We start from the raw sequence: 26,133 nt of genomic DNA on the forward strand, positions 1-26,133 counted from the left end.
TTTTTAAAAAGCCACCCATGATCCCTTTATTCAGCAATAATCACTCATTCTGAAAGTTTGGGTATTTTCATTGGAGTGAGAGCCTAGGTTTGTGCTGTCTAATTCAGTAGCCACTAGCCACCGACCACATGTGGCTATTGAGCACTTGAAACATGGAGAGTCTGAATTGTGATGTGTTGTGAATGTAAAATATACATCAGATTTCAAAAATTTGTAGGAAACATTTGAAATATTGTGAGAATTACCAAAATGTGACACAGACATTTCAAACATTTAAAACACTTCATTAATAATTTTATTTATTTATTTTTATTACAGTATAGTTGATTTATAGTATTATGTTAGTGTCAGGTATACAACATAGTGATTCAAAATTTTATAGATTATACTCCGTTTTAAGTTATTATAAAATAATGGCTATGTTCCCTGTGTTGTACAATATATCCTTGTAGGTTATTTTTAAATACATAGTAGTTTGTACCTCTTAATCCCCATACCCTTATCTGGTTCCTCCTTCCTTCGCTCTCCCCACTGATAACCACTAGTTTGTTCTCTATATCTGTGAGTCTCTTTCTGTTTTATACTCATTTGTTTGCTTTATTTTTTAGATTCTCATGTAAGTCGTAACATACAGTATCTGTCTTTGTCTAACTTATTTCACTAAGCATAATACCCTCTAGGTACATCCATATTGTTGCAAATGGCAGGATTTCAGATACAGTTCATTAATGATTTTTATGTTGATTATGCAGGCATACCTTGGAGATAATGCGAATTGGGTTCCAGACCACTGCAATAAAGCAAATATCAAAATAAAGCAAGTCACATGAATTATTTGGTTTCCCAGGGCATATAAAACTTAGGTTTATAGTGTAGTTTGTTAAGTGTGCAATAGCATTATGTCTAAAAAAATGTATATACCTTAATTTAAAAATACTTTATTGCTAAAAAATGCTATCATGTGAGTCTTCAGTGAGTTCTCTTTTCTGTATGCTAACATCAAAGGACACTGATCACAGATCACCATGACAGATATAACAATAATGAAAAACCTTGAAATATTGTGAGAATTACCAAAATGTGACACAGACAGGAAGTGAGCAAATGCTATTGGGAAAATGGCGCCCATAGTCTTGCTTCACTCAGGGTTGCCACTAATCTTCAACTTGTAAAAAATGCAATTATCTGTGAAGCACAATAAAGCAAAGCACAATTAAATGAGGCATGCCTGTATTTTGAATTAATATTTTGGACATATTGGATTTAAACAAAATATGTTATTAAAAGTAATTTCACCAGTTTCCCTTTACTTTTTTAGATGTGGGTCCTGGAAAACATAAAATTACATATGTGATTCACATCTGTCTTCCATTATATTTCTATTAGGCTGCATCGGTCTAGGTCATTAGCAGAAAGTGGAGGTTGGTTGCGGTGTGTGATACTGTTCATAGAAATGGATGCGGGAGGTGAGAGAAGTTTGAATAGACACTGGAGGGGAGGAGATGGGGTGAGTGGAGAATGACTGACGTGATGTACATGTCAATCACACCCACCTGTCCTCTCACCCCCAGAAACTCCCAGCATCCTCAGGGCCTCCACCCAGTCTGGGATGGCGATGAACTGAACTGGGTGAGTGACTGAAAGGGGAGGAAGTTGGGGGCCTCCCAGCTTGAGCCTCATTGGAAGCAGAGTGAGGGAGCTTGAGATGGTTAATGTTCCCTTCTCCTTCTCTTCTTTATGGTTATATATTTAACCTAAATCTCCCAGTGCTTAATCTACTACCCTAACGTGAGCTAGGTGTTCTTGAAGGCTCCCATAAGCATTTCTGATCATTGTTTTAAGTTGTATTGTTGCCCTCCTCTCTTGGTTGTATACATGAGTGCCTCTTCTTCTAGTTGATGAAGGCCTTGAGGAGATCTTTTTAGCTCCATTTTCCCTTAGGTTGCACATGGTGCTTGTAGGTGGTTAGGGGCTCAAATTACATACCGGTAATTCATATGACTTCTTAAAAGTCCTAGTTAAAATGATGTAGTGATCAAAGGCTCTTCTGAATATCTTTTTCTCCTCTCAAAATGAAACCTTAGTGTATTTTAAAGTTGCACTTAGCAGTGCCTAGCGACCTGAAAGAATTAAATGAAATGTCTTAAAATGTCCTTTCTTGAGCACTGAAGTAATCAGATTTTTAAAAATAATTAAAAATCCAATAAAGTAATATGAGCTTGTTATAAAGAAATTTTAAATGACATAAGTAGATGAAATGTGAAGTTTCTTTCTCTATAGCCCACATTTAGTCCCACTTCCAACTCTCAGTTAGATATTAATCCTTCCAGGTCCTTTTTTTTTCCTTCCTCCGTTCCTCCCTCCCTCCCTTCCTTCCTTCCCTCCCTCCCTCCCTTCCTTCCTTCCCTCCCTCCCTCCTATCTATCTATAGTATATACTTATAAATATTTGCATAAGTGGGGATATTCACACCCATATATATATGTATTTACATACACCCACTAATATGTTCATATACATGTATATACGTTCCTTTTTGATAATAAAATGGGATAAATTTCCTAATGGTAAAAACATAGTGAATGAGTCTAGCATTAATGGGCATTTACAAAGTAGTTTTTAAGTCCATTTTGCTAGATGTAAAGTAACCCTATGGTTTCATACTAGCAAGATTTAAATTTCTTCTGTAGGAAATGAATGTTTAGCTGATTTTTTTACAGGGACAGAGTGTAAACCACTGTTTTAAGAGTGATTGGGAAGATTTTTTAAAATCCCAATTTACAGCATTAACAGGTACATATCAAATCATATTACTGGGAAAAGATGAGAATAGACAATCCATTATTTATATGGGAGAGGAAAACAGATGGTGGGAATAGGAAGGTCATCATTCAAAGCAACCTTGCCAAATTAGTGGACACAATGGCAGCAATGTCAGAAATGAGAACACAAGGAAATGAAAGAACCCTAGATGTGGCTTGTTCAGTAGCTCTCAGGTCTTTCCCACAGGGAATGCTTTTGGCAGCTAACCACATACCTGCCTATTTCAAACACATTCTTCTTCCTTTATCTCCATAATCATTACATTCCCGGAACCCTAATCTTTAAGAACAAACCTTTCTTGAATGTTTCTCTATTCCAGATACTCTGCATCTATTACCTCATTTAATCCCCATAACAGTACATAGTAGACATCATGGCCATGTTTTATAGATCAAGAACTTAGTAGTTTGAGGAGCTACACCTGGAATCTGGGTCTATCTGACTCTTTCTTAAACAGCCATAATGTAACCTCTTGGATAGATTATTCTGACTGCACAGGTCTAGTGTATACTATTAATGTGATGTAAGTCGTTTTCTTTCTTTCTTTATGTTACTGTAAAAGATGGAAAACTGTCTTTCAACCTGCCATGTATTGGAAAACATCTTCCTTATAGTGAACTTGATCTGACTATATTTTTCTAATTTGGCTAGCTTGAATGAAAAATGAATCCCACTTGTACTATTTATCTACTCCTTCCTACATTAAAAAAACAGTTGTATCTATGAGAAATGGATGCCATTCAACTAATCCCTTCTCTTCCCCTCACTCTAAAATTCCTAAGAGCTCTGCCAAAAGTGATACTCACGCAGCCTGAGTTTTCTTTTAAGTGGTACCATATTTTAAATGCACCAGAGTGATGAACAGATCACTGGGTGTAGTGGAGTTTTTGAAGGGGGGCCTTGAATTCACGTGTGTCCCAACATTGAATGGACACAGAAAAAATAATGAGCCATATATATCTTCAGCATTATTTTTCAGATGTGTAAGGATTCTATTACCAGTTAGTACATACAAATGCATTGAAAGTGTTACTAAATTCATAACATATATTCATTACATATTTTTCCCAACCAACTACAATCACTCTTATGTGGGGTGTCTATGAAAATTTTTTGATGTTAAAAAGTTGGGAAACATGTTAGAATATTTCACATTATAGAGAAATTCTGGAGTGATTTGAAGAATACTTTTGTTAAGTGACCAGTTACCCCCTAATTTATCCTATGAAGCAATGTAGATTTTGAAGCACAACATTCCACTTGACTATAGAAAAGTCTATGTTTCCTTAGTTATTAAGCTGTCACGTGAATCATTCATTAAGTTGGACGTTTTGCTTTATTCATATTTCTCATTGTCACCATACCTTGAAAATGAGGCAGAATCAGATGTGACCAAAAGATAAAATGAATTCATTTGCCATGACTGAGCTGTGGGGTTCTCCTTAATCCCCGAGTCTCTGCCTTATTGCAAGGCCATATTTATTAGCGGCAATATATTGTGAAAATAGATTATTTCTATTGCAACTCTTCCTTTTCTTCTTTTTTTAAAGTATTTTCATTACAAATTCTGTATTTTCATGTGGGAAGTTTGAAAATGCCTGAATATATATAGGTTAAGAAATTGCCTGTGATTCTGCAACCCAGCAATACTATTACTCTTAAAAATTTTGTTGCATTTCCTTATGAACTTTTTGCATCATCTATCTATGTAATATACATAATTTGAATGATACCGTATATAATTTATGTGACCTCTTTTTATTTCACCAGCTTGTTCTTGTGTATTGATATATTTCCCAGCTTTCCATGATACATATAGATAGCAAATTACATATCATACATTTGTTTTGTTTTGTTTCTGGATTCTTATGATCATCTAAGTGGCTATATTTTGGGAGAGGGTGATGCACCAGCAGTGGTCCATCAAATTATCAGGGGTTATGGTGAAGTTGAGTAGTTGTTAATTACCTGGAATTTTGGTTTTACAAATTTGAAATAGCACTCTTTTCATTTCCTCTAGCTAATCACCTAAATTGCAGTAGTTTTGGAATGGAAGAGCAAATCAGTTTGTGATCATTTCAGTCATTAAGAAAAAAGCATCCAAAGGATATTTCTTAGCAGGTCCTACTGATTTAGAAATATTCAGCTACATGAAATGATATCTAGCTCTTCTTTTTTCTGGCTTAACTTCTTATTTTCTATCCAAGGCAGAGGAGTCATGGTCATTACTAAATGATTTACCTTGCATCTATGTTAAATGAAGAACGCTTTTTTTAAAAAAAAGGTATTTTTAAAGATTTGGGTGAGACTTTATTTCTTTAAAATAGTGAAAACTGCAAAACATTTAAGTAACAATTAACAATCCAAATCTTCCTGATTATCATGTAGTGTGATTAGTCTGATTTCCCAGTTTTAAAGCCAAAGACCAAGAAAACACAGCCTCCTACATCTTTATTTGTCATACTTCTCTCAAGTTACCCAGGGATGGGTTTCACCCACCTTCATCTCGAAGGCAGAGAGTATTGCTGCCAATGCTGTTGCTGAATTCAGCAACATTCAATTAAAATTAAATGGTTTCCTTAGAAATAAAATTGAGAAGCAAGATGGCAGAAAGTTGATGGCCCTTGCCTTAAGGGAGCTTATTGTACTCTTGTATGTGTGTGTTGAAAGTTTCCACACTCAAAAAAAAAAAAAAGCTGGGCAGAAAAAAATGAATACTACTTTAGAGAAGCAAAGAGGTTTAATAACCTATAACAGTGGATATTCCACACCAGTCTGAACTGACTGCATCAGAATCACCTGGGCATTTGTTAAAAATATCCTTCCTGGGAACTCAGCTCAGACCCACTGAATCAGAATCTCCAAGGAGGGGGTGTCTAGGAATCTGCCCCTCAGACCATCATTTTGATGTGTGGTCAAATGTGAATCCCGTGTACTGAACCACAGCTTGGGAGCACCTTGTCAGAATCAGATTTTCCTGCTCTTTTTCTCTCATTGAAGATGAAATATCGATACCCCTTCCCCTTCATTTGTTCAACAAACATTTGTTGAGGTCTTATTATGTGCCAGTCTTTGCGCGAGGTGTCGGGGAAATGAGGATTTACCTACGTGTCCTTGCCCTCATGGGGCTGATAGTCTAAAGAGCAGAGATAGGCGTTTTAAAACTTGAGGGAAAGAGATATAGCAAGGTAGAGGAAACCAGGGACTTGCCTCTTCCCCCAGTGTGCTAATATACCAAGCCAACTGAAATCCCTCCCCATCCTCCCTGCCCCCAGTAATCCTTCCTCAAAGAGATATCTGAGCCCCCACATAACTTACTCATAAGTTATGACTCCAAGAAAGCATTTCCTGTATTAGATCAGTCCAGTGCTATTTCTAACCTTAAAAGAATTTTAAACATCTTATCATATGCATTACTTCTTAAGTAAAGAGAACAGTATGATAAACCTCTATGTACCCATCACTCAGCTTCAGTCATTTTTATAACCTAGAGAATCTCGTCTCATCCGAATTTCTCACCCTTTCTCCTCACCCTAGATTACTTTCATTATATCATTTCACATGGAAGTATTTCAGTATGTATTTCTAAAAATATAGGCTCCTTTTTTCGGACATAAATACAATATCATTGTATCTAAGAAATTAACAATAATTCCTTAGTATCATCAAATATTCAATGTGTTCATATTTTCCCAACTGTCTTTTGTTTTAAATTTACTTTTTGGCCGCACTGCGCGGCGTTCAGGATCTCAGTTCCCCAACTAGGTATTGCACCTGGGCCACAGCAGTGAAAGCCTGGAATCCTAACCACTAGGCCACCAGGGAACTCCAAATATTAGGAATATTATAGTTTTGTTTTTTTTTTTGGCCACGCAGCATGTCTCACAGGATCCTAGTTCCCCGACCAGGGATTGAACCCAGGGCCTTGGCAGCAAAAGCACAGAATCGTCACCACTGGACCGCCAGGGAATTCCCCTCAACTGTCATAAAATTTTTGTACAGTTTGTTTAAATCAGGATCTAAATAAGTTCCACTCATTGCAGTTGGTTGATACATCTCTTAAGTAACTTTGCCTCTTCATCTTTTTTTTCTTGCAGTTTTTGTTGAAGAAATCAGATTTGTCCTATAGAGTTTCTCATAGTCTGGATTTTGCTGATTTCATCCCCATGGTGTCATTTGTATTCTCTGTAAACTGATGGTTCAATCTAGAGGCTCCATCATTCCCGTCTGATCCTTTAAGCACATTTTAGTTACACATTGGAACGTGAGTGTGTCTGATGAGCCAGGGGCAAACCGTTGGTGAGATGGTGAACGAGCATAGTAGGGATTGGTGCAAAAGTGGCAAACCCATCCCCAGTGAGTAGTAGGAGGGAGGAAAAGGAACATTTATTGAGCATCCCACTGTATACGGCCACAGGACTGGGTACTTTCCATATGATCTCAGATAAACACATGTGCTGTGTTGTGTATGGAGGATCAGTCCCATTTTCACATGCGGAAACTCTGGCTCAGAGAGAGTTCATAACCTGCCTGTTTCCCACGGTTAGTGGGTGGAGTCAGGATATGAACAAGAGTCTGTTTGTCTCTAAAGTATGTCCTTCTCTTGCCCCTGTACACATGGGGCTACAGGGCCAACCAGGCATTGTAAATGAGCACAATTGACCTGACACTGAAAAAAGAAAGAACAAAAAAAGCAATAGCCCAAGGGTGATGATAGGCAGCGCTTCCAGTGGCCTCAGTGTTGGGAAGTGGAGAGGACTGTGGCAGGAGCCCCCCTCAGCTCCAATCCTGCCGTCATGCAAGAATGTGGATCCAGTGTTGCTAGGTCTTTTGAGTTTCCGAGAGACGCTAAGCATCTGAATTTCTGTGGAAAATCTCTAGGTTTAAAAATGTTAGCTGCTAATTCTGATTTAAAAAAAAAACCCCACACTGTTTAGGCCAGTGCTCTGGACCAAACCAAACGAATGTGCAGCCTGCCAACCCCGTACCTCCCCATGCTGCTAGGAAGTATGTCTGCAGAAGAGTGGCATTGAAGACTGCCTGAGTCAACTGTCAGAGGTAGGTGTTGCCCTTGGCCTTAGAGAAAGGGAATAGTAAGCAGCTCTTAAAAGACATCAGGTGACAATAGAGCACATCTTCAAAAGGTGAGAGAGCCTTTAGATACTGTAAAGAAAAAGCCAAGTTTCTGAAGTCTCATCTGTTCAGATCAGACCTTGACAAAGGAACAGCCTTCATCATGTACCTTTTTTCACCCTCACGGTGATGCGTCCTTACTGTGTCCCAGACAGCATTCTGAGCACTTTATGTTTCAGCTCATTTGAACCTCACCACAACCCTGTCGTTATCCCTGTTACAGAACGGTAACACGGGGCTGAGATTCGAACCCAGGTTGCCTCCAAAACCTGCTTCCTTACTTAATACCCTATGTAGTCTTTCTTCCATTAGGTAGTTCCTCATTCAAGGCATAGACTGTTAGAAGCTGGAAATCACTGGCTGTGGAGTCCTAAAGCTTTATGCTCTACTGTCTTGAGCTTTCAGTGAAACAGAAGAATCTTTCTTTTTTTCAGGGAGAGCTTGATGAGTCTGAGCTAATTTATGTACCTTTTATCAGCTGGCGTTTACATCTCAGTTCAGGTAGATAATTCCTTTCCCAAACACCTATTTATTCTTTACTATCTCAATAGCAGATATAGGACAGGAAAATAAATTTATAAGTGAGTATCATTTGTCGTGTTTTCAGTTCAGTGGGAATGTCAACAATTTAAAAAATGACTTTATCGATAAGTAATATAATATAATATAATATAATATAATATAATATAATATAATACATTCTTCTTTGCTTTTCTGGAAGGAGGTAATTCATAGACGTTGGCTTTAAACTTACCCAATCTTCTCAGTGAAGCTGGGAGCTTGGAGAGTAAGGACATTTGGGTTTCATTTCTTTGTGCAAGTAAAGGTACTTTGTCACAGTTATTTGCAAGAGAGTTAATAAGCCTATAGCTTATATAGACAGTCATTTTCTTCCTCTCAGGCAACTCAAGGCTTCCTTATTACTGGGTATGGTGACTAATGAGGCCCTCTGCAGCTTCACTGAGATAAAAGGGCAGGGCAGTTTGGCATTCAGGCGAAGAAAACCCCTACTTGGCTTGGAGCATTCATGCCCTTCAATAACTACTCACTGAACTTGAGGACAAAGACCTTCTTTCCCATGCAGCTTCCCCCCTCCTTGTCTAGACATTCTGTAAGCAGTCTCCTAGTTACAGGGGTGGAGTGCTGCAGCCCCCCAAGCCTGTACCCAGCCTCCTGTCACCAGTCGGAGGGTGTATGTTGGGAGACGCAGCTCCTGTGCTGTGAGCTCCAGGGCCTCTGGAGTTATAATTCCCAAGAGGAAGTCATGAATCCTGAAAGGACTTTGGTAAGGACAATGATGGTTAGAAATTGAGCTTAGGGGTACTTTACCACAGCTGATAGCACGATATCTAAAGCTGCCCAGTCCAGTATTGTAGCCTTGAGCCACATGTGGCTACTTGATTTTTAAAAAATGTTAATTGTGGTAAAAATACACATAACATAAGATTTACTGTCTTAACCATTTTTAAGTGTACAGTTTAGTTGTGTTAAGAATATTCATATTGTTGTGCAACCCATCCCCAGAAATTTTTCATCCTGCAAAACTGACACTGTGTACCCATTAAACAGCTAACTCTCTGTCCTCCTCCCCACTCCCACCCCTGCCTGGTCCAGCCCCTGGTAACCACCATTCTACTTTCTGTCTCTATGAATTTGACTACTCTAGGGACCTCATATAAGTGAAATTACACAGTATTTGCGTTTTTGGGACTGGCTTATTCTACTTAGCATAAAGTACAGATAAATGTACTTTGAAATATTCTTAACAAATACTTCCTAGGAAATACCTGTAAGTTTAATTGTCTATGGGGGTTAAATTGGAGTGTTTCATTAATTGGAACTGTTAGTTTATCGCTAACCTGGCAAGAATCCTAATTGGTATTTACCACAAAGAAGCCTATTCAGTAAACTTGCTCTTTAAGCCTGTGCTTTTAAAGATTTTTACTTGAAACCCATAGTAAGAGAGAAATGTTGTATTGCAACCCAGTACATACATATACTTATACGTGTATATCTGAACTTAAAGTTTCTTGTACCAGCGCTTACTCTTACTATGTGAGATGCACATGTTCTTTTCTCAAAAATGCTGATCTTGTCCACTATATTGAGTTCATAACCCACAAAAGGGCCACAACATGCAGTTTGGAAAACACTGCTTTAGATATTCCTGGGTTCAGTTTTAGGCCTGTAGTATAACCCTGTACCCACATCCCCAGCTCTGGATCCCCATGGCTCAGAAGACAGCTTCAGAATTGTGCCTCAAAGCAAGCAAGTTAAGAAAAAAGCCATCAATCATGGCTTTATTTCCAAGTAAGCTTTGTTCACTGATTTTAATGCTGGTTTAAGTAGAGTGTAGTTATAGAAAATTCATTATTGAATGGTTATACTGTTTTCCAAAGCTGAATATAAATGATAAAAAAATCTATGCAATACATTTCTGCATTAGCTTGTGTGATTGGGAGTTAATTAAATTTTATTTTATTTTTCTTTGTGGAAGAGATTATGACATTTCATAATGCTGTATAAGATTATAGAGGGAAAGGGAGAAAAATGGTAAAGTTGGTTTTTTTGTGTCATACATGAATGATTTAACAGTTTATAAAAATCCTGTAAACAGATTTCAAAATGCATGTTTTATACAGTATATAGATGAGTTAACTTTTCAGATTTTTTAATCTGGTATGTTAGCCAGTATTTTGACAAATAATGGGAAAAAAATTGAGATTCCTGGAATTAGTTTCAAAAGAATTTCATCTCAGGGTGAGCAGAAAATTGGCTTTCTGATGGGCCAGTTTTTCTTTTCCTGTTTAAGGAGGCGAGTGCAGGAGGCCTGCCCGCTATTTGTGTAAATAATAGTAATGAAAATTTGTGTGCTCCCTGAGTAACTCTGAATTGGGCAGGCTGTAAAGAAAGAAAAAAAAAGGAAAACAAAGTACTAGAGAATAACTATAATAATGCTGAATAAAAAACTTGTCCTAGGGCTTCCCTGGTGGCGCAGTGGTTGAGAGTCTGCCTGCTAATGCAGGGGACACGGGTTCGAGCCCTGGTCTGGGAAGATCCCACATGCCACGGAGCAGCTGGGCCCGTGAGCCACAATTGCTGAGCCTGCGCGTCTGGAGCCTGTGCCCCGCGACGGGAGGGGCCGCGATAGAGAAAGGCCCGCGCACCGCGATGAAGAGCGGTCCCCGCACCGCGATGAAGAGTGGCCCCCGCTTGCCGCAACTGGAGAAAGCCCTCGCACGAACCGAAGACCCAACACAGCCAAAAATAAATAAATAAATAAATAAATAAATAAGAAAATCCTTTAAAAAAAAAAAAAAAAAAAAAAACTTGTCCTAACTATAACTCAAATAAGAATTTGCCAGTTTTGAAATTTTAGATGTTGGGACATAGAAATAGAGCCAAATTTTTTATTTAAAATAAAATTCCTGGGCTTCCCTGGTGGCGCAGCGGTTGAGAATCTGCCTGCCAATGCAGGGAACACGGGTTCGAGCCCTGGTCTGGGAAGATCCCACATGCCGCAGAGCAACTAGGCCCGTGAGCCACAATTACTGAGCCTGCGCGTCTGGAGCTTGTGCTCCGCAACAAGAGAGGCCACGACAGTGAGAGGCCCGCGCACCGCGATGAAGAGTGGCCCCCGCTTGCCGCAACTAGATGAAAGCCCTCGCACAGAAACGAAGACCCAACACAGCCAAAAATAAATATAAATAAATAAAAATTAAAAAAAAAGAAAAAAATAAATAAATAAAATAAAATAAAATTCCTAAATTGGTAATATCCCCTGGGTTTATTTATTTTTTAATCTTTTGTGTGTGATTATATAAGTATAAATACTTGTAGGAAAATTGAAAACAAAGGAAAATATAAAAAACCAGAAAGAATTTAGTGGTCAGGCTACCACTTCTGGTCTTTTTCCATGCATATTTTCACGTAGTTAAGATAATTTTATTTTTTAATAAATTTATTTATTTTATTTATTTATTTTTGGCTACATCGGGTCTTCGTTGCTACTCGCGGGCTCTCTCTAGTTACGGTGAACAGGGACCACTCTTCGTCACTGTGGGCAGGCCTCTCACTGCGGTGGCCTCTCCCGCTGCGGAGCACGGGCTCTAGGCACACGGGCTCCAGCAATTGCAGCACGCGGGCTCAGTAGTTGTGGCTCTCGGGCGCCAGAGCACAGGCTCAGCAGCCGTGGCGCACGGGCCCAGCTGCTCCGCGGCATGTGGGATTTTCCTGGACCAGGGCTTGAACCCACGTCGCCTGCATCAGCAGGCGGGCCCTCAACCACTGCGCCACCAGGGAGGCCCTAAGATAATTTATTTTGGACACCCCCCCACCTCCCCAAACCATTTCTCCATGCAATTTAAAACTCCTCACAAACATTTTAATGGTTTTATAGTATTCTACCATATAGATGTAGCATAAATTTTTAGCCACTTCTCTGATGCTGGACAGTTAAGTTTCCATCAGTTTTTCACCTGTATAAATACCTCTGTAATGCACACTTTTGTGCATAAATCTTGTCCATACTCCTGATCATTTCCTTAGAGTAGATACACAGAAATGGAATTCCCTTCCAGCTACTGCTCTGTCTCCTCCCTATCACAGCCAACTTCTTTAAAGCTATCTGTGTGCACTGGCTCCACTTCCTTCCTAAAACCTGGCTTAAAAGCCTTCGGTGGCTTTAGTGTTTACTATGGGACAGACACTAAAGTCCCTGCCGTTGCCTTCAAGACCCAGCATGAGCTAGCCTCTCTCCCTGCGTCTCCAGCCTCTTCCCCGTTGCCTCTGGCTCAGCCACACTGGCTATTTGATGTAATGGCTCCTTCCCCTTTCTCCAGCCACAGGGCCTTCAAACCTGCATAGCCTCCCTCTGGAATAGTCTCACTTCCCCCGCCCATCTGTCCTTTGTCGACTATGAAGTGAGATATCTACTTAGAGGAAGTGGTTGGAAGTTTGAAGAGAAGTGAAAGTCTCAAAAGTTCATTTAGGAGTTAAAGAGAGGAATTGACCAGACAAAGTACACAAGGGGTTTCCAGGTGGCAATGAGGGCCACTTTCTGGGTATATTCAGAGTCAGGAATGTGAGATTCACATCAAGGGAAATGGAATTGTCCTCTAGGGCCATGATCACCTTTAGCTTCTGGAGAAAAGAGCTTGCTTAAACTCAATTCACCTGATGAGTTCAGTATCCACTTCCTGTGTTTATTTTTCTCAGTCTTGTAGCATTGTCCTACCTCCTCTTGACTAATTCAATGTATGTGGGTGATAGCACGATTTGTCATAGAATAAGTGGAGGACTTTACAAATAAATACTTTTGGGGTCATTGGAAACCTCAATGTGAAGGTCTTCATTTCTGGGTTTATTGGGAAGTTGTAAAGTTGCTCTGTTCAGTAGGATTTCTACTACCCACCTGTGGCTATTTAAATTTAAATGAATTAAAATTTGTAATAAAATTAAAAATTTAATCCCTTAATTACACTAACTACACGCCATTAGCCACTTGATGCTGGTGGCCACCGTATTACACAGTGGAGATGGAACATTTTCGTCATTGTAGAAAGTTCTGAACAGCACTGATCTAGAGAGCAGACAAGGATCCAGCTAAGTCATCTCTGAGGCTAGTCATTGTGTAGAATGGTGATCCAGGAAAAGTAATGGACAATTAGCTTTGGCTAGTTTGCTACAGGTTGTGATACACAGTTTATGGGTTCATCTAACATTAAAAAAAAATGACATAAAAATTCTGCTCCCTTCTGGCATTCCCAATCATTCCCAAAATTCAGCAGAAAAGCCAGCCTCTCTGGGCCCACATATCCCTGGGCTTCCTTTGCCTATGTATTCATCATGGTCAAGTGACTCAGATGACCTGCTGACCAAGCAGATGTCCAAGCTGAAGAATAAGTACTTGTCAAAAACTCCTAGCGGCAGGACAGGAATAAAGACAGACATAGAGAATGGACTTGAGGACACGGGGAGGGGGAAGGGTAAGCTGGGACGAAGTGAGAGAGTGTCATGGACATATATACACTACCAAATGTAAAATAGATAGCTAGTGGGAAGCAGCTGCATAGCACAGGGAGATCAGCTCGGTGCTTTGTGACCACCTAGAGGGGTGGGATAGGGAGGGTGACAGGGAGACGCAAGAGGGAAGGGATATGGGGATATATGTATACGTATAGCTGATTCACTTCGTTATAAAGCAGAAACTCACACACCATTGTAAAGCAATTATACTCCAATAAAGATGTTAAAAAAATGCATGCGCGTTGTTTATTTTCTGTAGATATATCTTGTAAATGCAAGACCAGTGGATTTTTACTATTTTTGAAAAAAGATTTATCTGTTATTTACTTATTTATTTAATTTATTTTTGGCTGTGTCGGGTCTTAGTTGCAGCATGTGGGATCCTGGTTGAGGCATGCAGGATCTTTTGTTGCGACGTGCAGGCTCCTCGTTGTGGTGTGTGGCCTTCTCTCTTGCTGTGGTGTGCGGGTTTTTCTCTTCTTTCGTTGCGGCGCGCAGGCTCCAGGGTGCGTGGGCTCTGTAGTTGTGGCTCGCGGGCTCAGTTGCCCCACAGCATGTGGGATCTTAGTTCCCCGACCAGGGATCAAACCTGCGTCCCCCACATCACAAGGTGGACTCTTCACCACTGGACCACCAGGGAAGTCCCAGATTTTTACTGTTTTTAAGGATCAAGTAAAGTAAGGTTCTGCTCATAGATCAGACACCAGCACTTTTGACATGGCCCAGCAATGGGGGCAGAAGGGAAGTGCTATTACATACGAGAGTCATACAAACACAGGAAAACGTGTTCTTTCCCGATCTTACCTTCTTCTGGGTCTGTTTCACTTTATTTGTCTCAGCCAGCAATTCTTCCCACCTCCAAATTCTTGGAATCCTCTATAAAGGCGTTTTATCTTATAATTATTGTAGGTCTTCCTTACACATACAGAGTCTTGGTTTATTCCTCTCTACCCCTCAAGTTTGAAGATAATGTAGTTTAGTGAAAATGGGAAAGGTTAAGAGGAAGAAGAACTGGAGTCTCTTTATCTTCTTGCCTTTTCTTTCCCCCAAAGGGGCTAGGGGCTATTTTCCTGAGCTAGGAGGAAATTATTTTCAGAGTTATGGACTACCTACTTCTCTGTGCCCTGGGGAGGGACCTGTCATAAGCACTGCCAGGAAGAATTCTGACAGCCCGGGGTATGTGTACACAGACTACCCTGAAGTAGCCTGGATGCAGACGTAGCAATATGGTCCCTCACAAAGATGTTTCTAAACATAGAATGTTGCTGACTCTGTGACTTGATAACTGGTCCAGTAATGAGTGAGGGGAGTTGAGTTTGATTGGCTTGCTCAACAGAAATTTTGAGACGCTGCTCTATTTGAGTGGTCAAAACCCAAAGAAAATATCTCGTATACTCATGTAGCCTCTACAAGTTGCAAAATATGTTCTCAAGAATCATTTCATTTGATGCTCATGATACATCAGTGGGCTGGGGCAAAACATGAGGCTCAGAGTGGTAAAGTGATTTGCTCAAGGTCACACAGCTAGTAGGTGACGAGGCTGAGTTTTGAATCCCAGTTGCTTTTCTGAGAATATTGCTTTACTTCTCATTTATATTTTAATGGAGAAGCAGATGGTAAGGATAGTTCCTGATGCTCCAGTGGGATGGATGATGAAGCTGGCTGCTGAGACAGGGAACCTTAGGAAGGGATCCAGTTTAGGCAAGATGATGAAATCAGCTTTGGATATCAGGTAGGCTGGGTCTGTGGGTCAGGAGCTCAAGGAGAGAACTGAGCTGGAATTATATATGTAGGTCACTGGTTCGTAAATGACAAGCGAAGCTCTGGGCATGGATGAGTTTTCCCAGATAGAAAAGAGCATTAAATGAGGAAGGAAGGGCCAAGAAGTGAGGTTGCTCAGTGGCCAAGTAGAAGAGAACTAGCCAGCCCAGGAGCAGCTGGAGAGGCGGGAGGAAAGCCAAAAGGTGCTTGAGTGTCATGTCATTGAGGGAGAGAAAGATATATGTAAAAGAGGGGGGTATCTTTCAGTTTATTTCCAGACCCATTTCCCCATGACCACCCCAAAAACTATCATATGGCAGCCATGCATCTCTAGATCAGAGGCACTTCTGTAGTGCACTGTTACAAGGTATATTTATTTATTTTTGTATTGCTGTGGCAGATGGCAGCGTGTGTGTTTTCCGCCTGGAACAATAACCTCCTTTCCGTTCTCCTGCGTCCTTGCACTTTTGGCTGTCACTGCGGTCTGTTGCGAATCTGAGATCCTTTAATCCCACAGAGTACTAAACAATATCTGGTGGCAGTGGTTCTGTGATTCTACTCCAGACACCCCACCTTCATTTGCCAGCTGGGCTCTCTTAATGAGCTCGCTGCACACAGTTCAATACTAGAACTCTCTTAGTGGGTGAAATATGTTTGAAGAACTCACCAGTGGAATGTTCCATGTTAGGCCTGCTTCCATTCTCTCTCTGGCATCTCTCTCTTTTCAGGATGGCTTTAGCTCCTCCAAGTTACTGTTTTGTGGCCTTCCCACCACGTGCTAAGGACGGTCTGGTAGTATTTGGGAAAAATTCAGCTCGGCCCAGGGATGAAGTGCAAGAGATTGTGTATTTCTCGGCAGCTGATCATGAACCCGAGAGCAAGGCTGAGGTAAGTCACGTGTTACCGTCTCTCAGTTAACATGTATTCTCTTTCTCTGGCTTTGCCCAGCACCTTGATGTCTTAACCTGGAAGCCTGCTCACAAGTCAGAACTGTCATGTGGGTTCTGTTGATTCCTGTTTCCATTCAGGTTTGTTCGTAGCCTTAAAAGCAGGGTCACATGGAGAATTCTACATTCGTTGCTATGGCCCATGTTTTATACTTAAGTAAAATATTTACACAATTCCAAAGTCAAATCTATGAAATAAGATATATTCATAGAAGTCTAGCTTCTACCTTTGTATCATTCACTCCATTTCCTTTTTCTCCTATAGGTTATCATGTTTTGGAAGTTTGGGGGTTTATCCTTCCATTTAAAAAGTTACATATTAATATATGGAATAAACTACACACATACACATACATACCCATATGAATATTTATCCCAGTCCCTTTCCTCCCTTCTTAGATGAATGGTAGCATGCTATATACACTTTTTTCCACTTTGCTCTTTTCAACTAAAACTGTATCTTGCAGGTCACTCCATCTGCTCTCTAAAGAGATTCTTCATTCCTCATTTACAGCTGTGTAGTGTTTCATTCTGTGGATGTAATCAGACTTTAATCAGTCCCATATTGCTGGACATTTGGGTTGTTTTCCAGTCTTTTGCTATTACAAATAGTGCTGAAGTGAATAATAGCCTTGTGCATCTGTCACAGTATCTGGTCTTGGTTTATATATTTTTATCATGTTAAAAATTATCCACCAGTTCTTATTTTGAGTGCTTAAAGAACTGTTTAGTCAGTATTTCTTTGGAATAAGTGCCTAGAAATGGGATTTCTGAGTCACAGGGTATGTAAGTATGTAATCTTGTTAGATATGATCAAATTTCCTTCCATAGTTGGTGTACCACTTTGCGTTCCCACCAGCAATGTAAGACAATGCCTGTTTGTTCATATTCCCAGAGTGTGTTGTCAAACTCTCATGATGGCTATTTCATGTTAGTTTTACATTCTGCTCTTTTACTAAATTATTTTATTGGTTGTGTCAGCTTTTATTATTGATTCTCTTGGGTTTTCCAGGTATGTTGTTATAAAACCTGCAAATAGTGATAGTTTGATTGTTCTTACATCTCTAATTATTTTCTTATTTGTTTGGCTTATAGCTTGGATTCAGTATTAATAGTGATGGAGATAATGGGTATCTTTGCCTTTGTTCCTGACCTGAGGGGGGACAGCCTCTAGTGCTTCCACATTCAGTAAGATGCTGGCTTTGGAACAGAGATTTATATAGTTTTGTCATGTTAAAAAAGTATACATCAATTCATACTTTGATTGCTTTTAAATCCTCAAGAATAGGTGTTACATTTTGTTAGAGATCTTTCCAGTGATTATGGAGATAATCCCCTGATTTTTTTCTTCCTATTTAATGATAAGTTGAACCATCTTTGCATTCATGGAATAAACTTCTTGGTTATGGTATATTTAGTTGTATGTGTTTAAATGGTAATTGTTTGTTGAAGGATGGAGAATTTGGATGAAAAAAATGGGGGCTAGTAGATTAACAAACTCTTGCCCCCGACATAATTTGTATTCTCTGATGTTCTATGCTTTACAAAATAAACTGATTTTTCTGGTGATTGTGCTAGGTTTTAAGTGGGTATTCATCAGTGTGTATTTCATTTTCTTATCTGAATCTTTATCTGTTTCGATCCTTTAAAAGCATTAAGCATCACCAGAGCAACAGAACTCTACAAGGAGCTGCTTATGCGAGGTGAATTTAACAGAGACAATGAGACGAACAGTCAGAGTGCATGAGTCTGTGGTCGAGGCGGTGGCAGACTGGCTCCCACAGGATTTTCGCCAGAACCACTTGCCTCTCGTGTTGCACCACTAACTTGGTCCAAGCCCCTAAACTTCAGTGGGACCTTCCTTTCATACAGGCAGAAAAGAGTGCTAGGTTCTCTGGCGCTCATGCTAGCTTTTAAATGGGTATTCATTAATGTTTGAATGTCCATGTTGTTTGGATCTGAATGTTTCTTTCTGTTCCTGGAACAGAGTGGACTTGGTATGGATGAAGTTGGCTTGGTTTGCGTTGTTACTGACCTTCCCTGTCTGTCTTCCCTAAATGTTTCTTTTTCCCAGAGAGTCATGCAAACTGAAACAACACTTTGATTTTCACGTGGGCAGATTTAATTTCCCAAAGATGGCTATACCAAATCCCATTCCACATGTACTTCCCACAGTGTGATAGACACACCTCCACGGAGTGGAGGGTTTATGCCCCCCACCCCTGCCACGAATCTTGGTGAGGGCTTCCGATGGCATCATGCAGTGAAGCATGACGGAGGTGATGCTGTGTGACCTCCAGGGCTGGGTCATAAAAGGATTCAGCTTCCGCTCGTCTCCCTCTTTTGGAACTCTAGCCCTAAGATCCCAGGCACCATGCTGGGGGGAACCCAAACTAGCCCACGTACAGAGACCATGGGGTGGGACCCACATGGAGAGCCTACAGCTGGTGTCAGCTGCCAGATGTGTGAGTGAATGACCTTTCAGTGATTCCAGACCTCAGACTCTATGGAGTAGAGACACACCATCCCTTCTGTGCCCCGTCCAGATTCCTGACTCATCAAATTCACGAACATAATAAACCGTTGTTTTACACCACTAAATTTGGGGTCATTTTTTAGTAGCCATAGTAACTACAATATTGCACAAAGCCTTTTATAAATATGGCTGAAATAAATATTTTAGAAAAAATTTGTTTTCTTTTTTGGGGAATAGGTTAAATAAGTCTGTATTTTATTCTCATGGTTACAATCATTTTAGGAAATAGACTAGATTCCTTTCACTAGTTAACCTATGGTATGTTAATGCTCAAATACACCATAGGTTACATCATGTCCCCTTGCATAAATAAGTGCAGCTTGATACATACCAGAGTTTGTCCCCAAGGCAGCCCTGACCTTTTTTCTGAGTTGCCTCTGCACGTTTCCACATCCATACTCTGCAGGTAAAATAACTCTACGGATCCAAAACCAAATTCACTTTCCCCGTCTCATCTGTTCCTCTAACAGCGCTATTGTCTGCCGCATCGTTTAATCTAGAAACCAGACAGAAGCGTTGACCCCCGTTTTCCCACTCCTCTGTGGATGCACGGGGGTGGCTGTCACTGAGTCTTGCTGCTTCCTCTCCTGTGTCCCCATCTCCACTCCACGGCCCCCAGCTCATTCTCACCCACCCCCATCTCCCTTCTGCTTTAATCTGCTTATTGGTGCCCAGGTCTCTTTCTCCTGAATTCTGTTCCCTGCAGTGTCACCGGAATTTTCTTTCCAGATCACAGCTTTGTCATTGCCTTGTTTAAAAATGTTTGGTTGTTTATAGGACGAGAGTCCAGGCTGATTTGTAGGCCATTCACAACTCTTCCTGATTGGCACCCTGCTCACTTTTCTTTCTTTTCTTTTAAATTAATAGACAGTTTCAGAGCAGATTTAAGTTTCTAGAAAAATGAGTATAAGTACAGAGAGTTCTCATATAACCCCTCAACTCCCCCCAACCCCCTGCCTCCCAGTTTCCCCTACTATTAACATTTTGCCCTAATATGGTGCATTTGTTACAATTGATGAGGCTGTATTGATATATTATTATTAACAAAGGCAATAGTTTACATTAAAGTTCACTCTTTGTGTTATATATTCTATGGGTTTTGACAATTTCTCATATCATGTATCTGTCGTACAGAGTAGTTCCACTGCCCTAAACATCCTCCGTGTTCTGCCTGGTCATTTCTCCCTTCCCCTAACCCCTGGCAACCGCTGATCTTTTCACTGTCTCCATAGTTTTCCCTTTTCTAGAAGGTTATGTAGTTGGAATCATATAGTATGTAGCCTTTTCAGATTGGCTTCTTTCAGTTAGTAATATACATTTAAGATTCATTCATGTCTCTTCCAGGCTTGATAGAATGTTTCTTTTTAGCTCTGAATAATATTCCATTGTCTGGGTGTACCATAATTTATTTTTCCATTCACCTATTGAAGGACATCTTGGTTGCATCCAAGTTTTGGCAATTTTGAATAAAGTTGCTGTAAAATTTATGTGTAGGTTTTTGTATGGGCATAAATTTTCAACTGATTTGGGTAAAGATACTTTTTAATGTAATTTTACGTTTTGAATAGGTGATATATTGGTGTGGTTCAAAGATTTAATAACATTAAAAGGTTTACAGTAAGCAGTCTTAATCTCCCCTTATTCCTGTCTACCCTGATTCCCATCTTTTATTTATTTGTTTGTTTGTTTGTTTATTTATTTATGTATTTATTTTTGGCTGTGTTGGGTCTTCGTTGCTGCGCGCGGGCTTTCTCTAGTTGCAGCGAGTGGGGGCTACTTGTGGTTGCGGTGCGCGGGCTTCTCACTGTGGTGACTTCTCTTGTTGCGGAGCACGGGCTCTAGGTGTGTGGGCTTCAGTAGTTGTGGCAAGTGGGCTCAGTAGTTGTGGCTCGCGGGCTCTAGAATGCAGGCTCAGTAGTTGTGGTGCACAGGCTTAGTTGTTCCGTGGCATGTGAGATCTTCCCGGACCAGGGCTCAAACCCGTGCCCCCTGCATTGGCAGGTGGATTCTTAACCACTGCACCACCAGGGAAGCCCCTGATTCACATCTTATGTAATCCCTTCTATTATCTTCTTGCCCATTTTTCCTTGTTTTGTGCAAACTACTGCAAATCAATATGGATATGTAGCCTTTTTTTTCTTTTTTCATGAAAGTAGCACATTATATACACTATTCTGAGACTTGATTTTTTTTAATGTATAATTTCAAACTTACAAAAAGGTCTACAATTTGCTTTTTTTGTTTAGTAACATTTTCTGAAGAGTTTTCTATTGCTGAACATAGAGATTATTATTATTTTTCTTACAGCTGATAGTAGTCTATTGTGGAGATACTCCAAAATTTATTGAATCAGTCCCCTCTTGGTGGATACTTGGACTTTTGGCTGGTCTAGAAAGTACAGCCGTGAAGAACATTGTACATAAATCTTTCTGTACTTGTGTAGGTACAGTCACTAGATACACTTCCAGATGCAGGATCACTGGGTCTTAGGATAAATTTTTTGTAATAATTGATCTCCATAAGGGTTGTACAATTTCCTGCTTTCTTTTTTATCCTCATACTTAGTTTTCCTCTCCTCACTTACACGATAGGCCTCAGCTATATTGAGCTGCTTGTCATTTCTTGAACAAACAGCGCTCTTGCATTTCTCTGTACTTTTGCTCTTTCTATCCCTTGCTGAGAATGTCCTTCCTCTCCACTCTTGTCATCTACTTGGTAGACTCCTATGCATGCTTCAAGGCCCCAGCACCAATATCCCCTCCTCCCTCTAGCCTGCCACCCTTCTATGAACATGTAGCATTTTAAGCATGTTCTATCATTATAAATCAATTGAAATTTACAGTCACCTGAAACTAGGGGGATGAGTTCTGGCTCAGGAGGCAGGGTCCTGGGTTCTAGTCCTGCCTTCTCCATTTAGTGCATCTTGGGCCTTTGAGCCTCTGAGACTCAGTTTCCTCATTTGCCAGAAGGAGATCACAGCACCCTCTGTGTCTGCCTTCCTGGGTTCTTGTAAAGCACGTGTGAGCTAACATGTGAAAGCACTTTGTAAACTCCAAGGAGAACACTGTGCAGAGAGAGGTTTTTTCTTCTTTTGAAAAAACAATCGACCAGTGTTTAGAGTTTCTGTAACTCCAGGTGTCAGTTCCCAAACTCCTATCTTTAGCACGTGCTAAATCTGCTTTTCAAACTTACTCTTATCCCTTTAATTCCCGAACAGTTACACCTGTCTCCCTCCGCTGTTTTTGCCCCAAGTACAGAATGACAGGTTCTTTTCCATATTTGGGCCTATGAGCTACAATAACTATAATGTAACTTTCATAATAGTCCTCATTAGCATACAGAAAAAGTTTAACTATGAAGAGTGAGAACTTCTCATAAAAACCCATCTATTCCTCAGCCATTTCATGACATTTTAAACATACATAGTCTGCAGTTTCCCTAGAAATCTCATACATGAGTGTTGCAGCCTCTGGAGTCCATTTTCTGAGAATAACCGTGTGCAAAAAGTCACTGTGGGACTTCCCTGGTGGTCCAGTGGTTAAGACTCCATGCTTCCACTGCAGGGGGCATGGGTTCAACCCCTGGTCGGGGAACTAGGATCCTGCATGCCGTGCGGCGCAGCCAAAAGAAAAATAAAATAAAATAAAATTGTGGGTTTTTTTTTTTTTAATGGAGGTTTCATTTAAAAAAAGAGTCACTGTGATTGCTCATCTGCCCACCTACCCACCCTTCCAGCTGGTCCATCCTACCAAGCGGTCTTCTCTTCCAGTTCGTCCCCTTTCTTACCCTTCATCTTTCACTCAGTCTCTCCATCGGTCTGCTTGTCCATCTGTCATCTACTCTATGTCCAGTTCACTTTGCTTGAGATGGAGGAATAAGAAATGGGGTCCTCCAAGCACAGAGTTCCTCAGTTTCTAAAATTACACTGCACATTTTTGTTCAGCTGCACAGCTGGCAGATTGGAACATTTTATTTTGTGTCCTTTAGTCTTTCTTCTGTGGATTCTGGGTTTTTAACAACTCCTCTTTTGGTTGAAGAGTAGGATGGATAAGTATGTATCAATCTGTGAGAGCCCCTGTGTCCTCTCTGAGGGTGCTGTACACTGTGCGTCACAGAACTCATCTCCCTTTGCCTCAGGCCCTGCTTCTCCCTGTGGGTAGGGGTGTTGAAGAATCAGATGAATAACCTCCTGGATCCTGATGTTCTGTGTGTGCATGGGTGCATTTGTGTGTGTGTGGATGTGCATCTGTGCTCATGGATGGGTATAGGTCTATTCTTAAATGGTTAAACCTTCTAGTTAAGAAAAAAATGGATCCAACATTAGAATATTTTCCTGGAAAAACAATGGATTTCAACTACAGTTTACATGAGTCATACTTGGTGCCCAAGAGAGTAATTATACCACAATTTATGGAGACAGAATTCTTGATAGGCAAGTCAGGTTTGATACATAATGTTTTTTGAAAGATTCTCTTATTATTATATATTAAACCTCACCTCCATTTTTCTCTCCTTTAGAATTCATTGTTTCCTTTTCTTTGAAAGTTAGTTTTAATTTATTTTTATTTTCTATTGTATGAAGTTCAGTGTGGGATTAGTATCCTCAGCAAGGTTATACAACTTTCACAATTGGGGTGGGTTTTTAGTAGATCATTTCCCTTTTCTTCCCCAATGAAAATATTTGCGAGAAGAATAGAAAATTACCAATTAGTGATAGCTGGTGGTGTTGTTAGTAGCATTGTTTGGGTGGTGGCGGTATTTGTGGTGTGTGGAGTATGTGTGTACATGGTGGGCAGGGGGTGGGTCCTGAATGTTAATTCTGAAGATTATCCCCTACAGCAGGAGAGCACAAGTCATTCTGGAATCAAAGAAATCTGACCAGAGCTCCATGGCCACTAAGTAGATTGTGTGTCTTTCTTCCTGTTTCCCTGTTTTCGTCTCTTCAGCCCCAGGAGCAGGAGTCCCCAGCCTTCTGTGGGGTCAGGGCATCTCCCTTGCTCCGTGGGAGAGTGGCTCGGCAGGGGGCTTCCTTCCATCACGTCCCCTTTCCCAATCCTGTTTCTGACGCCAGGCCTTTGCATTGTCCATCCTCAAAGATCTTACAGCTTCGGGGCAATAAAAAGCAGCTCTTCTAAAGTGTGGTCAACATCTTCTTTTGTCTTTGTTTAGACTCATATGAGCCTTAAGGGCACATTTTCAAAAACCAGTCAAGTAGCAGGCAGGACACTGAAATAAAAAAAATTAAAAAACGAACAACCTCAGTGATAATTAGCAGTGCTGCTTTAGAGTCACAGATTTTCTGAACCTAAAACTATTTCCCTGAAGCATCCCATTTTCCCTACCTTTGTTTCCCACCCTAAGAAGTCTGGCTGACTCATCAACTCATTTCACAGTGGTTTTCGCTGGTGGTGCCAGGGTTATGTTCACCATCTGAGTACAGTAGGAAAGGCACAATGATTGCGTTTCATTAATTGAAACGTCTATTGTGTGAGTGTCTCTATTCCCCTTTCACTGGGTGATATCCAGAAATAGTGTGTGCAGGAATGTGCAAGGGGTAGGCGACAGCATGACGCTGATTTTGCTTTTTCATTTTGGACACCATCACACAAAATAATAAAGGGTTTGCCCTGAAGAAGAATTGTCATTTGTTTTTGTCTCCGGGGCCTTGTCAAGGTTTATCTTTCCGTCCTCCAACCTGGCATGTGTCCCCAGGAGCCAGCTGAGAGCGACAAGCTCAGTGCAGGTAATACCTTTAAAACCTCAGTGATTAGCATTAGGCAAGGCTGACATTTAGAAGTGTGCCTCACCACGCCCCCTGCCCTGGGCATTCTTATGTTGTTGTGTGGCCTTGGCCCCCAGAAGTCACACTAGCTGACAGATTTGTTTTATTAAAGGCTGGGTGGGTGTGGCCATGGGGCAGCAAGACAAACTGCTCCTCTTTTTCTGAAGCCCCCTCGAACAGCTTAATCACCGAAGTGAGGCCAGAACTATCCCCGTAAAGACTGATCTTCTGAGTGGTGAACATTTTCTCTCATAGAAACTTGGCTAGGACTTTTGACTTTAGAACTAAATTGTTTTTCCAGGCTGAAAGAAAATTTCAGGTACTTTTGGATTTTTTTCCCCAGAGAAACCTTTCCTGCTACCTCAAATCCCACTTTTTCTCTGCCTTGTTAATAATGTGGAAATTGTGAGCGTCAGTGAATTTTACTTAAGAAAATGACTGCCTGCGGAGTTCATGTTCTAGATGGCTGACTTTACAAAGTTTAACTCGTTACATCTTGTGTAAATGTTCCTTATTTGTGAGGTTTGCTCCCAAACTGGGATTTTAAATAACCGATCTCTATGAGACAAGTGTGTCCATCCTCCCCACTCCCTCCCACACCTGGGTGTGATTAGACAGATTTCAAACCCAGTGGACCATGTGTGAATTGCAGCCACAGAAGGGCCCTTGTGAGGCCCAGACTTCTGTGGTCCATGACAAAGATGCCCCGAGGGGCATGTGTTACAGGCTCACTAAGGCTGGGGTGCACACACACCCACCTCCCGCTCCCCGACCCTGTGGCCTGTGAGGAGATCTGGGGAATCAGCTTTCAGCCTGGTGCTTGGGAGGTGCTGATGTAGCCCATCTGGCTAGTTGGGGATCTCCTTCCTTCCTCATGATTCTAAGTTTGGCCTGAAAAGTGTCAGGTTGGCTGCATGTATTTTGGACTCCCACAGAGACCATATGGTCTTTTGGATTCCGTGTTCAACATTTTTATCTGTCAGTACTTATTGAGCTTTTGCAGTCCTGTGACTCAATGCCATCATAGCTCCCCTAAGTGGCAGGGTGGAGGACCTCCCTGAACCGTGAACACATTTTTGACATCCCCACCTTTCTCTTCTCAGGCTCTTACCTCTGTCTGGAAT

The 26,133-nt window shown here is 40.8% G+C and overlaps 1 protein-coding gene across 3 annotated transcripts in view; it reads left to right on the forward strand.

Annotated features, from left to right (window-relative positions):
• The window catches only part of SCRN1 (secernin 1), a 59,148-nt gene that overhangs the window by 3,163 nt on the left and 29,852 nt on the right, over nt 1-26,133 (forward strand). Inside the window, exons 2-3 of one of the 3 annotated variants that reach the window (XM_057550326.1) lie at nt 1,572-1,629; nt 16,473-16,632. The exons of 1 other annotated variant lie outside the window; for it this stretch is intronic. In XM_057550326.1, coding sequence (XP_057406309.1) covers nt 16,474-16,632 — 159 coding nt within the window. In that variant the 5' untranslated portion in view covers nt 1,572-1,629; nt 16,473. The remainder of the gene's footprint in view (nt 1-1,571; nt 1,630-16,472; nt 16,633-26,133) is intronic. One more of the 3 variants, XM_057550327.1, reaches the window with a different exon arrangement.

This window comes from Balaenoptera acutorostrata, chromosome 7 (assembly GCF_949987535.1).
Source record: "Balaenoptera acutorostrata chromosome 7, mBalAcu1.1, whole genome shotgun sequence".
Taxonomy (NCBI): domain Eukaryota; kingdom Metazoa; phylum Chordata; class Mammalia; order Artiodactyla; family Balaenopteridae; genus Balaenoptera; species Balaenoptera acutorostrata.